A 14,814-nucleotide genomic window follows, 5' to 3' on the forward strand; every position below is an offset into this window, starting at 1 on the left:
ACCGAAATCAGTGTTTCACTCTTTCACTTGCTAGTACTTCAAGCAAAAGGGGTCAATTATACTTATTTACTGAATACTGAAAAGCTATTGCCATTGCAGCATATCTAGCTCAGTAACCATTTAAGAGCAATGGAAGCCCACTCCTAATTTGAAAGGGAACTAGAATTGGTAGTTAGGTGTCACATTAAGCCAGGGTTTGCCAAACTTTTGAGTTTATTGACCCCTTAATGAGTTTCTAAAGTTGACACTGACCTCAACCCAAGTTCTAAGGAATGCAAATTGAACCAATTTCACTATATATTTAACGTTTAACAGGTGAAAATCTTCACCTATATTTAGCAATAAAGCATCATGGTCTGTTGTATTGTGGTATCTCTCTTATTTCTGAGGCTCATAGTTCCTAATTACTTTTTGCACACTATAATTTGTAAACTTCTTTTCCTCTACTGGTCCTTTTTGATCCCACCCCTACAGTTTTATTCACCCACTGCAAAATCCCATAAACTCCAGGGCCTCAATATCAACCACTTTGAGAAACCTTGCATTAAGGAATAAGCCTGCATCTGCTAAAACAAAAGAAAGGAGTACATTGTTATTATATCGTATCTTTGAATTATGGCTGCATAGAAGACAACCAGAGAGACACTGTTTCCCCTGATAACCTTGAGCTAGTATAAATGGCTACCCAAATGCCTTTGTCCCAAAGGTGTTTGTTTCCTTGTAGTATGTCTTGTCTTTTCATTGTCATTTATGAACTGATCCAGGTTTACAGGCTTTAATGCTGGGTCACACCTCCAAGATTGGAGCCCCTAAAGCCTAATGCTAGCTATCAATTATTATCTTATCAGTAGGCATATAAAGTGATGCTCATAACTACTTCTTGAAAAGGTCATCATGGAATGCACTGGAAGAGGGAGCAATTACCTTTTTCAAAAATGGGTGAATTTGTCACACAGTCATTGCAGTTCTAATTTCTGTGATACTTCATTCAGGGTATTTAATACACAGGATAACTGTGCATTAACTGCAAATATAAATATATATTGTTGAATAGCAGTGGAATAAACCACTGCTTTGTTTTTATTGTATTGTTTTATGTTGCATTGCATCAGATATAAGAGCAATGCAACATGGCATATTTGCCTAGAGGACGTGAAACTGGTAAAAACATTTCTCCTGCCACAGATCCTCCAGCTCATTGCATCTAGGCAGTGTCTGTGCTATTTCCATGTCTTGTATCAAATTTTATGCAACTAAAAGAATATGCAATACAGATGCTCTTCTTCACCGGGAATTTCATTCCGTTGGAAAACCTTATATATTAAAAGCTGGCATTTCCAAGTTGATCTTCTCCAATTATTTAGTTCTGTGAGTTATCTGGACACAAAATATCCTTTTGCCTCTTGCCTAAAACCATTAAGAATCAGAGAGAAAGAAAATGCAATTGCCAGTAGGTGAGTAAAAAAACCACACATCTGGCTTTAGTTGTTAGGCTAACTAGAGGCATATCTTAGCTTAAAAAAAATCTCAGAGATCGTTCAGTCACCTGGCCAGGTGTGTGTGTTTGTGTGTGTGAAAATCAATTAGCCAGTAATATGGAAATGAGCTCTGAACTTGCATTATATTCTGCTATGTTTCTGGAAGTTGCTTTCACGTCATGTGAAAGCTCAAATATAATGTGGAAATTAACAATTAGGGAAAGGCTGGGGAAAATGGAATAAACTGCATATGAATGTAGCCTCCACCTTAGCTTCATCTCTGTTTCACCCAAGCAGTCCCATCCCCACCTCCTCATTGCTCCTGCTCTGGTGCTTTTTTGTGCTGTAATTTCTGCAGAACACAAACGGAAAGAAGAAAACCTTGCTTTAAGATTTCATTTTTTGCGGCTTGGTAATAATTTTACAATGGGCTAGGTTTCTATGTACTGAGTTTTCCTCATACTTTTTTTGTGCAGCTCTGATTGATCCCTGTAACTTGTTTTCAGGAATTTTTCTTCTACTTATCTACCGGTAGCCCTCCTAGGCGGGGAAAAAAAGTTATGGAGAACCAGCCTGGCTGCTCCCACCTATCACTGTTTCTAGTCAATGAGTGAAGTCAAAGCTGTGATTGTTTGGACATCACACAGTAGGTGCCCCTGGGGTCCTAAAGAGCTGCTGTTTTTTGCCTCTCTAGACTGCACCTTTCCTGCTTTTGTTTTGCTTAATAGTCCTCAGCTCCAGTGGCGTAGCGTGGGGGGTGCAGGGGGGGCCAGCCGCACCGGGCGCAACATTTGGGGGTTAGGGTTAGGGGGCGCAAATCCACGGGTTAGGGGGCGCAAATTACTTGCCTTGCCCCGGGTGCTGACAACCCACGCTACGCCACTGCTCAGCTCCACCCACTTGCTACTTTTTTTGTTTTGTTTTGCTACCTGCCAGCCACATGGTATAGCCAGCAGGCAGCTGCTTGAAAGGCTTTTTTAAAAAATGTGTGTTTTGCAGTAGGAAAAGAAGCACAGGAATCATTTGTTTTGGTGCCAGCTAGCCACATGGAGCAGCTGATAGGCAGCTTGATAAACTTTTTTTTTTTGGGGGGGGGGGGGAACGTGGAGGTGAGGGAAGCAATGCAGGAATCCTCCCGTTGCTGTTCTGTTTTGATTTGCTGCCTGTTTAAGACATGTCTCAGTTGGATTCCTGGATTCATTCACACACACACACACACACACACACACACACACACACATATATATATATATATATATATATATATATATATATATATATATATATATATATTCTACAGCAGCACAGCTGCAACAGTGGCATAACAACCAAGACTTAACAGCATCTGGAAAAGTAGAATGTTTTCCTAACATCTTTTGTTAACAAACAAACAAAAAATTGAATAGATTCCCCCCCCTTCCAATATTTGAACTATTTATGTTCCCATCTCTTTTCCTTTTCCTGCTCTTTTGGAAGCGGCGGCCATTTTGTGGCAGGCCACACTCCTGACAGCAGCCATTTTCAAATTTCCAAATGTGCCCCAGACCCCAAAATGTTGGCAATCGCTAGTTTATTTTATTGATGTGCACATATTTAAAACATTTATTTAATCTCTGTCCCTCATTCAGTGTGACACATACGGTCTAATAAAATATGAAGAAGTGGGAGGAAAGATAGTCCATTGGCAAGAAAATCTGCCCTGAGGGAACTGCCCTCAATACCCCATTTCAGCCACAAGCAAAAAGGATGGTCTTGGAGAACTTTCAGCTTCCATTCCCTATCTGTAAAGGGGGCAATGATTTGTCTCACGGGGCAGCTGTGATGATGCATAGGAAGAGGGCTGCCAACCACTCTGAACAATAAAATGACTGCATGAGTGACTAACAGAGATTTTCATTAGAACATCCAGGTCTCTAATACCAAGCATATACTATTCCCCTGTTTCTAGACTATTGCTATTTTAACTGCTTTTATAGGGCTGTATGCATTTTGAAAATGTGCCATGAATTAGATTTATGAACCATTCCACACTACACATTTTCTGGGAGAATGGCACTGAAAACAAACATTATGAGGTTTCGTACAAAAAAATGACTTTGAAGGATAAAAAGAGCTGAGACAACATTATCAACTGATTTTCAGAACACCTGGAAAATTGCTACAAGTGCTGTGTGCTGAAGAAAGGAATAGCTGTGAATAAATTCATTCAGGCTGCAATCTTATGCCCACTTAATGAAGAATAAACTTCTCTGAACTCAATGGGACTTGCTTCTATGCAAACATGTAGGATTCCTGAGTAAGATTGCATACAGTCCTAGAAGCATACAGCCTATAGATGTCTGTCTGTTTGCTTCATAAAATTTATATGGCACATGTATCAAGGTATCACCAAACTTGGCACAAGGGTACCTGAGGAGGGTGTGATCTTTGTTGACATTTGGATGTTGGCTGCCATTTAGAATTATCCCCTGCTAACAGAACATTGACTCCCAACGACTTAACTATGTTGGATTGTGGTCACCCTGTTCAAAGGCCATACACTAAAATCATTTTTATTTTGATTACTACATTCACATCCCACCTTTCCTCCAAGCTCATGGTGGCATATGATTAGTATTCTTATTTAATCCTCACAGCAACTGTAGGAAGTAGGGCAGACTAAAAGGCAGTGGCTGGCCCAATATCACCTAGTGAGCTTCATGGCCAAGTGTGAATTTGAATCCTAGTCTTCAAGTCCCTAACCTCACTCTCTAACCACCAAAGCAAACTTGACCTTCAATCATGGGTCATCAACAAGCTCCACAGGCCCCCAAATGGTCACCAGAGGCTGGTACACTTGCCTCTCCTACACTGTGAAGTGTCCTGCTGAGAGATGATAGGCAAATTCATTTCAACGCACATGAGACATTGCGTGGTTTACTCTAGACTTGAGTGGTACCATTTGGGGCACACTCCGCTTTTTTGCGGAGAAGGTCCTGTCGCTCCGCCATGACCTCCCTGCCAATTTGGATACAATAAAGGAACTGGAGGCCCCTCGACTGTCCTCGGGTCCAGTACTGGACCACTTTGACCGGATATCCCCAGCCGATGTGGACAGACTCCTCCGAGCTGGAAAGCCCACCACTTGTCCTCTCGACCCGTGCCCGTCTTGGCTGATTAGAGCATGTCCAGACGAGGTGCGGGCCCCCCTGGGGGATATCATCAATTTGTCCCTTGGCACCGGGACATTCCCAGGGGAATTGAAGGAGGCAGTGGTGCGTCCGCTCTTAAAGAAAACATCATTAGATCCCTTAGATCTATCCAATTACCGCCCAGTTTCGAATCTTCCATTCCTGGGTAAGGTGATTGAGAGAGCGGTTGCTGAACAGCTTGGTAGGTTTCTGGATGAAACATCGGCTCTGGATCCATTCCAGTCCGGCTTCCGCGCTGGTCATGGGACCGAGACGGCTCTGGTCGCCCTAACAGATGATCTTCGTAGACAGCTGGATCGAGGTGGGTCGGGGCTGCTGATTCTTCTAGATCTGTCAGCAGCTTTCGACATGGTCGATCACAAACTTCTGGACCACCGCCTCACCGACGTGGGGATCCAGGGCACAGTCCTTCAATGGCTGCGCTCGTTTCTCTCTGGTCGGGGACAGAGGGTGGCGCTTGGGGGGGAACTGTCATCCCGCCACTCCTTGGTGTGTGGAGTGCCTCAGGGTGCGATTCTCTCCCCGATGCTTTTTAACATCTTTATGCGCCCCCTCGCCCAGCTTGTCCGGAGTTTTGGGCTGGGCTGCCATCAGTATGCTGATGACACCCAACTCTATCTGTTGATGGATGGCCATCCTGACTCGGCCCCAGACACACTGATCAGATGCTTGGAAGCTGTGGCTGGATGGTTACGTGGGAGCCGGTTGAAGTTAAATCCTTCGAAGACAGAGGTCCTCTGGCTGGGACAGGACGATATGGGATTGAGGGGGCAACTCCCATCTCTTGCGGGGGTGCAATTAGTGCCAGCACCGTCCGTCAAGAGTTTGGGTGTAATCTTCGATACCTCCCTTTCTATGGAGGCGCAGATTACAGCTATAACAAAGGCGGCATTTTTTCATCTCCGCCAAGCTAAGCAGTTGGCCCCTTACCTCTCTCGCCCTGACCTAGCCACTGTGATCCACGCGACGGTCACCTCCAGACTGGATTATTGTAACTCGCTCTACGTGGGGCTGCCCTTGAGACTGACCCAGAAACTCCAGCGGGTGCAGAATGCCGCAGCGAGACTCCTTACGGGGTCCTCGCTGCGAGATCACATTCATCCGGTGCTATACCAGCTGCACTGGCTCCCGGTGGAGTACAGGATCAGGTTTAAGGTGCTGGTTTTAACCTTCAAAGCCCTATACGGCCTAGGACCCTCGTATCTACGGGACCGCCTCTCCTGGTATGCCCCACAGAGGAACTTACGGTCCTCAAATAAAAACATCTTGAAGGTCCCAGGCCTCAGAGAGGTTAGGTTGGCCTCAACTAGAGCCAGGGCTTTTTCGGCTGCGGCTCCAACCTGGTGGAACGCTCTGTCACAAGAGACAAGGGCCCTGCAGGACTTGACATCCTTCCGCAGGGCCTGCAAGACAGAGCTGTTCCACCAGGCCTTTGGTTAGGGCACAGCCTGACTCCCTCCTTTGGCAATCTTTACAATACTTTAGTTCATGGTTGCCATCAATTCTGATTTTAATTAATTCTTATGATGTTTTTATAATGTTGTACTATTTTAGTGTTGTTAGCCGCCCTGAGCCCGGCTTCGGCTGGGGAGGGCGGGATATAAATAAAATTTATTATTATTATTATTATTATTATTCTAAGACATTTGATGAAGACTTTTTAAGCCCAGCTTTTGGTGGCTGGTATTTTATTGCCATGGAGAGTGTAAGCAACATACAGTGGTACCTTGGGTTAAGTACTTAAGTTCTGGAGGTCCATTCTTAACTTGAAACTGTTCTTAACCTGAAGCACCACTTTAGCTAATGGGGCCTCCTGCTGCTGCCGCGCTGCCGGAGCACAATTTCTGTTCTCATCCTGAAGCAAAGTTCTTAACCTGAGATAATATTTCTGGGTTAGCGGAGTCTGAAGCGTATGTAACCTGAAGCATATGTAACCCGAGGTACCACTGTATACCAATTTTAAGAGCCACAACTATATTGAGAAATGTGTACAACAGGGTTGTGGAACCTCAGGATAGGGGTCCAAATGTGGCCCTCTAGGCCCCTTTATCTTGCCCTGGGGACTTCTCCCAGGCCACATGCCATCCAAAGCCACACTCCTCACAAGCTCTGCTTTGTACCCTCCTTGCATGCCTTTGCTAGAATGTGTCCTTGAACTCTGACAATTCCTTGTTTGCCTCAATGGACGATAAGGAGAGGTGTGCGAGTGTTTGCAGAAACTTGGCTACTGTACAAAAAGGTAAAAGGACCCTTGACCGTTAGGTCCAGTCGCGGAAGACTCTGGGGTTGCAGCGCTCATCTTGCTTTACTGGCCAAGGGAGCTGGCACAGCTTTTGGGTCATGTGGCCAGCATGACTAAGCCGCTTCTGGTGCAATTTGCTTGGTGTGCTGAATCTGTTACCACTTAGCACTGCAAACCTGGGGGTTCCAGATGACCTATTTACTGAGCATTCATCCTGATCTGCTTGCACAGAGATTAAATGGCAGAATTAGGATTGGGGCCTTAGTTTCCAGTTTGTGCCATATATTGGGAGTTAATAAAAAACACTGCATGACCAAACAAAACATGGTATTAACTTTTATCAATGTATAAAACAGGAAGGAAAGGAGGAGAGAGAAGACCGTAGGTATTGTGATTAACAAGTTAAAGCAATGTGAAGTACCAAATTTCTGGCATTAAAAAAATAAATAAAGCAAGGAGCTACAGAAATGAAAACACTATTCATCATACTAAACCTTCTAAGCCCCGCAAGGCTAAGGGGCATGGATGGTTGTTTTTTTCAGCACAGCCTATGCACAACAACAGAATTCTTCTACAATTGTGTCCTGCAAATCAGTGTATTATCATATTTAAAGGTTTTAGAATTGGAACACCCTGCAGGATCTATTATGAATGCAGTTGATATTTTCATATAAAATAACCTCTCCTCATTAGTATGCAACACCTCATTTTCAGATAGGTATTCAAGCGACATGGTCTGCAACCAAATTCATAAAAATAGAGGATGCTGTCCTAATAATAAATGTGCTGTGCATTGCAGGAACATTTGTATAGCTTCTGTGCGTGGGTGATGGGGGCGGGGGCGGCAGGGGCATGTACAAAGCAAATTTGAATCTAAAATAATGCATCTGAAGAAATTAGTTCTATTTCCGTCCCAAACATTTGTCTTAACTCTTCACCCACGTAACACCTGAGCACCTACCTGGCAAGCAGTTACAGTAAAATTCGCCAATCAAATTATGGCAACTGGCTCCATTTTTGCAGGGCTTGAAGGGACATTCATCAATGTCCATTGAGCAGTTTTTGTCTGACAGAAAAGAAAATGAAACGTTAAAACTATAAATCATGTAGGGTTTGGGATAGCAAAAAGGCTACTTCATAATCCAAGTGACAACTACATAATTTAACTTTTCCTGGTTGGGAACATTGTATTTTATGTCTGCCTGACAGCTTTAAAGGAAAGAGGTTTTTGGTTTTTTTTATAGATCACAGATAGCAGTTAAATAAATTAGATCTTTATAGGCAGGATTATACGAAGCGAATAAAGTATTTACTAATATATTTTGTGTGGTTATTATAACATCCCATTAGCTGCAATATAATTATAGTTAGTATAGTGTCTCTACGGGCTTAAACACATTGGCAAGCAATGAAGGACCCCAGTGAAGACCAAGTAACAGCCTGATTTTATGGGCATATCAAAATGGCGGACACTGGGCCACTAGCTGCACCATCTCCAAGTAGTAAGTGGTATCCTAGCCTTGCTGAGCAGCAGCTCAATAGCAAACCTGAAGTACTAAAGTAATATTACATACAAAACACAGGTACAACCATTCTTACAATCTCCATAGCCAGTTTATAGCTTGCCATTAATCCCAGCATTTTCCATTAACAACTCCACCCTACCCTCCAGAATGCATGAGTGAAGCCACATTAAAGCCGTAAGATTTCAAATTATATTGCAGAGATTGGTAACAGTAACCACACTGGCCTGGTTTGCATATCTCAGTGAGCCAAACTATGGCCAAGCGAGGACCACACAAATGTTCTGACTCCTGGGAAGGAGCTCATACCTGCTTTGCTTCTCCCAAGTTCTTTTGGCACAAGACAGCATGGCAAGGTAAGGTGTGGCTTACCATGTCATCCAGACCTGGAATTGTGGTTAAGGTCTTTCCATAGGACAAAGTTTACAGAAACAGTGAGTTTGGGAGGTGGAGAGGGGGAATGTTTTGTTTTGATGGTCAGGTCTAGGTTATCACAGTGAATTCTTTCCCCAGGACATTCCGATCACGGTGATTTGTGAGAGGGATGTTGACGGAAAGCAGGGCATTTAGAAGAATGCTGGATTACTGGCATCCTTACCAATTACAAACAGTTAACAGCAAAAACTTAAATCAATTTGTTTTCAGTCTGCCGGGTTTTCTTTCTCCTCCTGCCCAAGCTCACGTTGGTTTGCAAACTTTGAAGAGAGCTTAGTATGGGGTCAACCCACCCACCCGGCTACGCTCAGTTCAGCTGTGGATTGTCTTGCGTACGATGTTCTTGTCCCTTTTTATTCCAATCACTTTCTGTTTTCCAATAAACAAATTCCTATTTTAGTTATTTAGTCATCCTGTTTGTTTTCTCTTATTTTTCTTTAGCTCTGTGCAAACTTCTCTTGAGCTCACCCTCCTGCTGCTTCTGCTGTATGTGTGTTTCAGTTATTATTCAATTCGATTTGTTTGCTTTTTTTCTCCTCTAGGTTTTAGTCTGCTTGTTCAAAGCATTATCATATTCTTTTATGGTAGGGGAGCTGTCATTCATTACCCCCTCTATGAATGGCACTTTCTTCCCCACTCAGCTAAGCCTGCTTGTCCCTTAAGTTGTGCTACTCATTGCCAACCTACTATTAACCACTTACTGAGAGGCACCTCCCTCGTGTCACTAGTTTTCAGACTGACTGCCAGCAAATTATTAAGGGAGGTTAAGTGGTTCTTTATCTTACCCACCCCAAAATATTGCCCTTGTGGGCAGGGCCGGATTGAATGGGGCCATTTATATGTCCAGCTGTCCTTTGTCAACAACAAATTGTTGCTGTTTTTTGTGTTGAATATATGCTATATGGTAATTTATGGACCTAATAGGTATCTAAAGCCATTTGCACATAACAAAGTATGTATTTTATCAAAGTAATTGTTGAACTGAAATACAACTGGAAATGTACATCCAGGTTTTTTTCCTTTATTTTTTTGGGGGGGGCCACCAAGTAAGTGGGGCCCTAAGCTATAGCTTGTTTAGCTTATACGTAAATCCGGCACTACTTGTGGGAGAGTCACTGTACCTATCATTCTGAAAGCTGGCAGCCTTCATCCCTTCAGAATGGACCGCCATGCCTGTAAATTGCATCTAGTTCTGGCATAAAATACTTTTTTTTCATTGCTTTTAAAACAAGAAACTTAATGGTATAAAACTCTTAAACAAACCTGCTTGAAATGTGGCAGGCTTAGTTTCTTGGGTCCCAGAATCTCCTCAGCTATGGATCTAGCAACTATTTGCAAGTCACTAGCAGTCAATCTTAATTTTAATCTGTAAAATGGGAGTAACAGACCAACTATACAGGTCTTTAAAAAAAAGGACATATAACAGTGGCTAAATCACACAATTATGGTGTTTTAAATGCTTTAGTCTTGTATGTATATGTAAAAGACCTGAATGCCTAATCACTATTATTCCCATTTTACAGAGTGAGTAAATAGAGGGAATTGAAACTGAATGTGATTAACTTGTGAATATAGACTTCATAGATCCCTCCAGAGTAGGAATGAATCCAAATGAGTCTGTTTTAATGACTTTTAAGCCTGTGTTTTAATCATAAAACCAGAATACTTGGCTGGGTTTTTGTTGTTGTTCAGTTGAGGACAAAATTTGTGATTGTAGCAGTGGTTGTTATTATTACCTTTCTCTATCTCAATCATGATCAGAAAAGACATTAAAGAAATCCTTAATGCATTAAATTATAACTATGTCTCAAGTGGAAACATTGTTTTCATTTTCTTGTTTCCAAAATAAAGGACATGAACTGAAATGTGAAAATAAGAAAGCTTGGTAGCATTCCCTAAACACCAACCACAAAAAGGAAGAACAAGTCTCATTTCATCTCATTTTATTCTTAGTTGATGAATGAACACATTTTCTCCAGATGATTTCAACTCTTAAGCTTTGGTTCTAATTAAAGAAATCATGCTAATTATTTGCAGATGAGAAACTTTCAGCAAATTATGCCTCTGATTTCATGTAAACAAGGCACTTTGGTTAATTTCTAACAGGGAGAGAAAATTGTGCTGTTGAACCATAATTGATTTTCCCTTTAATTTTATGCAACTCACTGGTAGCTCAACTCTTTATCCTTTATAGAGAAATTAACTGTTTAGTTTAGTATATGACGCCTCTCGAAGGTCCTTGAAACACAGGGCCTTAAGTTGGAAGCCCTCATTTGTGTATTTTTAATAGATTCTGCCTTCAGATTTCCAGGATATTGTGTAGATGCTGTTTGGACTTCTACATTACCAATCAGCAATTCCTAATCAGCTGATGTATACAGTATGTATGTATCCTTGAAGAAAACAGAAAACTCTTCTTAGAAACAGTTATCAACACATTTTTTGTACCCCAGTCCTGAGTGGGGCATGGAAGCTAATAATTATATTCAAAGTTCTTTGGAGCAGGAGATAAAAATGAGGTCCCAGTAGTCATATCTTGATAAAAGTGATACGGGTGCCAGCGCAAAACGGTTGACATGGACAGTACAAATAAGAGGTGGTGGTACTCTGTACCAGAGTACCATCGCAAAAAAACTCACTGCTTTTTAATGTGTGGAGTGTCCATTACTTGTCTGAGTGTAGTATGTACTTGAACTAGTTACTATTTTTTTTCCTATCAGGTGGGTTAGTGATGAAAAAATCATGAGTATGCTTTAACATCCCTGTTAATTAACTCGGAAACTTTAACATCAGCATTTCCAACTTTCATCTTATGATCAGAGGATTAAGGAATATAATTGACGGGAGTTATTGCAATGTGTTACTTATTCTGTTTTTATTAGCAGTGTGGCAGTGTATAAAATGTCATTATGGGCACTTATTTACTTTTAATTTTGCACGATATAATGGAGTCTTTAAATATTTATTGTTTCATTTAAAGGCTTGGGTTATACCTTACCCATGAATCCTGGAGGACAAACACAAGCATAGTCTGCAACCAGGTCTAAGCACGTCGAATTGTTTTTACAGAAGCCGTAGGAGCAGTCATCAAAGTTGATTTCACAGTTCAGGCCTTCAAATCCTTGGTTGAGGAGAAAGAGAGAGGGGGGCAGTATATTCTTTATCTACACCTGTGTCTCCTTTCTCAGTCCTCTCTTTTGTAAATAATAAATCAATCCTTATCAAATTACTCTGTAAAACAGAAATAATTCTCTTTTTATGGCTCACAGTGAATGCTTCTAAAAGCTGCCTTGCTCCTCATCTGTCATTAGTAAATTATCCCCCTTTGTCCTTAAAGAAGGATCACATTTAAAGGAACAAGGGCAGCAAGCATAAAGCTGTGTCAGAGCACCACAACTTGTAAATACTTAGGAAGTGCTTTACGCAAATGGGTTTTCATGAACATGACACCGGGCTAGCCCTGCGTGCAAAATAATCACCCACATGGTTATCATTTCTGTTATGTACTGAATTGAATAGGATCCAAAATGCAGCAGTCTGATTGGTCCTAGAACAATAGGCTCCAGAATGCAGCAGTCTGATTGGTCCACAGGAGCCACCCAATCCAGCTCCAGGTGGAAGTGAATCCGCAACCTGATTGGCCTACAATGGAATCCCAGAATTAGCCAATCAAGTGGGGCCCATTGTGTAAATAATGTATATAAAGCAGACATTCTGGGGGAACTTCCATTCCTCCTCCTCACTATGAGCTGAATAAAGAGCATGAAATCCACTCCTGACTCCGAGTATATTTCAATTTCTATAGCATATTTCTTGCTTAGATTTTTTCATTTTCACAACAACTCAGCGACCTGGGTTGCTAAAGCGTCTACTGTACAAAAAAAGAACATGCTCAGGAAATGAAGTGTTGCTTTAGTTTAAGAAAGACTTCAATAACCATTAACTTCTAGTCCTTCTGTTCCAGTGTGACAGGGAGAGAAATACAGGTACAGCCCTAAAGAGGCATAGTAATGACTTAACAGCATGTCCCAGGGTTGTGAGGATAAAAGAAAGAAGACCAGCCTCACTTCTTTTAATTGACTCAACACAAAATAGATGGTCATGGGAAGGCAGCACATGAACAAATCAGTCTATTGGGTCTGGGGGCTACCCTGGGCTGCCACCCTGTGTCTACATATTGCATTCAATAGCGTTCACTCCTAGTTAAGTGGGCCTAATCTATTAGCTGCATTTATACCATCTCCTAAAACAGAGGAGTTATCCTAGAGTCTCCCAAAGCATAACAAAACAGTTAAAACAGTAAATTAAAATCAAAACACGATTAATACACATTTTAAAACATTAAATGTATACTTCAGGTTATTGTTTTCTTGAGGAATATACAGACACTAAGAAGCAGCAAACCAAGGTAAAAGCAAAAGCACACACTTCTCTTCTTGCCTTCTCTCTCCTTTCTCCCCCCTCTCAAAAATAAGCTTAAAAGCTTGCTACTTCTTCAAGGCTGGCTAGCTTTTTTTTTTTTTAGTAACATCTTTATTGAAAGTTCAAAAAGTACATAACTGTATGTGCACCAAACATGGTGAGACACAAACAAAAAAGAGAAAGAGAAACAAAACCCGTGCAAAAGGGAAAACAAAGGGGGGACACACCCAAAATTGTATACAGTGGTACCTCTGGTTACATACTTAATTCGTTCCGGAGGTCCATTCTTAACCTGAAACTGTTCTTAACCTGAAGCACCACTTTAGCTAATGGGGCCTTCTGCTGCTGCCGCGCCACCAGAGCACGATTTCTGTTCTCACCCTGAAGCAAAGTTCTTAACCTGAGGTATTATTTCTGGGTTAGCGGAGTCTGTAACTTGAAGCGTATGTAACCCGAGGTAGCACTGTATTTTACAAGGTTGTTATTGTCCTTCAGCAGAGCTTAACCTATTACAGTATTTGTAAGAATGGCTGGCTACCTTGTTTGTTTCTTCCACAGAGTGTCCTGGGAAGGAAATTCCTCTTTGCAGATTCCAAAAGAATGTATGGTTCTGACTGGCTTGTGAACACCCTCACAAAAAGAATGCATGGTTCGGATTGGCTTAAGGTCGGCTGATTGACAGGTTGCATGACACACCCACACAGTTTCTTGCAGAGCAAAGGAGGGAGGGGAGGGGAAAGGACAAAAGAATCCACTGCCCTATCAAAGCCATTTCTGGGGGGGAAGAGTTGCTGCAGACAGTGGTGAAGGCCTACTAGTAGGGATTATTTTGATTGGCTAAGCCAGAGGAGACAGGCAGAAGCATCTACAAATCCTTTCAGTCGGTGGAAAAGTATTAATAATGAATGTGGGAAATATTGTACAATGACGGTGCTAGATGCACCTCTGACGGTGAGGCAGTTCTGCAATTTAGGGGCCACCACAGGAAAAGCCCAACCCCCAGGCAACCATTCCTCACACTTTTCAATGGTAGCAAAACTACCAAGAGAGCCTGTATAAGTTCTGCAGCCTAATCTGCCAACAAAGTTTCACGCTCTGGTTTTCTTATTTCTCTACGGCTTGCTTTCATCTGAATGCTCGCCTTGCACCCGTGTTGCAGACAATCGTCACTCCCAGGTGTATAGGGGTTTTTTCTTGCTCTAAGAGCTGACAAAGAACTCTCCACTTTGGTATGTGACATTTTATGCTCTTGTAAATCTATTCTAATGCATGGTCACGCTACAAAATGACTATCATTAAGTGCTGTCACAGGCCATGGCTGCGGGAAGACCATGACTAATGCTAAGCTATCAGCACCCACAGTGCAAGGCATATTCTCATAATTTCTCAAAATGACCGTGGAACCAATTTCTACTGATCCCTAAGTCATAAAACTTTACAATTACCCTGAGTTCATTAATAATGTATACAGTAACAGATCTCACTCACATACAGGCTTTAATCAGACCCATGTCTCTGTTCCT

General features: G+C 42.0%; 1 protein-coding gene across 7 annotated transcripts in view; it reads right to left on the bottom strand.

Moving 5' to 3' along the window:
* The window catches only part of EYS (eyes shut homolog), a 471,327-nt gene extending 457,321 nt beyond the window's left edge, over positions 1-14,006 (bottom strand). The window contains exons 1-3 of one of the 7 annotated variants that reach the window (XM_083495822.1): positions 13,830-14,006; positions 11,868-11,990; positions 7,873-7,977 (exon numbers count right to left, since the gene is read on the bottom strand). In XM_083495822.1, coding sequence (XP_083351948.1) covers positions 7,873-7,977; positions 11,868-11,990; positions 13,830-13,980 — 379 coding nt within the window. In that variant the 5' untranslated portion in view covers positions 13,981-14,006. The other 6 variants (XM_083495827.1, XM_083495824.1, XM_083495825.1 and 3 more) reach the window with 6 other exon arrangements.
* Between the last annotated feature and the right edge of the window lie 808 nt (positions 14,007-14,814).

The sequence above is a fragment of the Podarcis liolepis genome (genome assembly GCF_965112155.1).
Source record: "Podarcis liolepis genome assembly, chromosome: 3".
Lineage (NCBI taxonomy): Eukaryota > Metazoa > Chordata > Lepidosauria > Squamata > Lacertidae > Podarcis > Podarcis liolepis.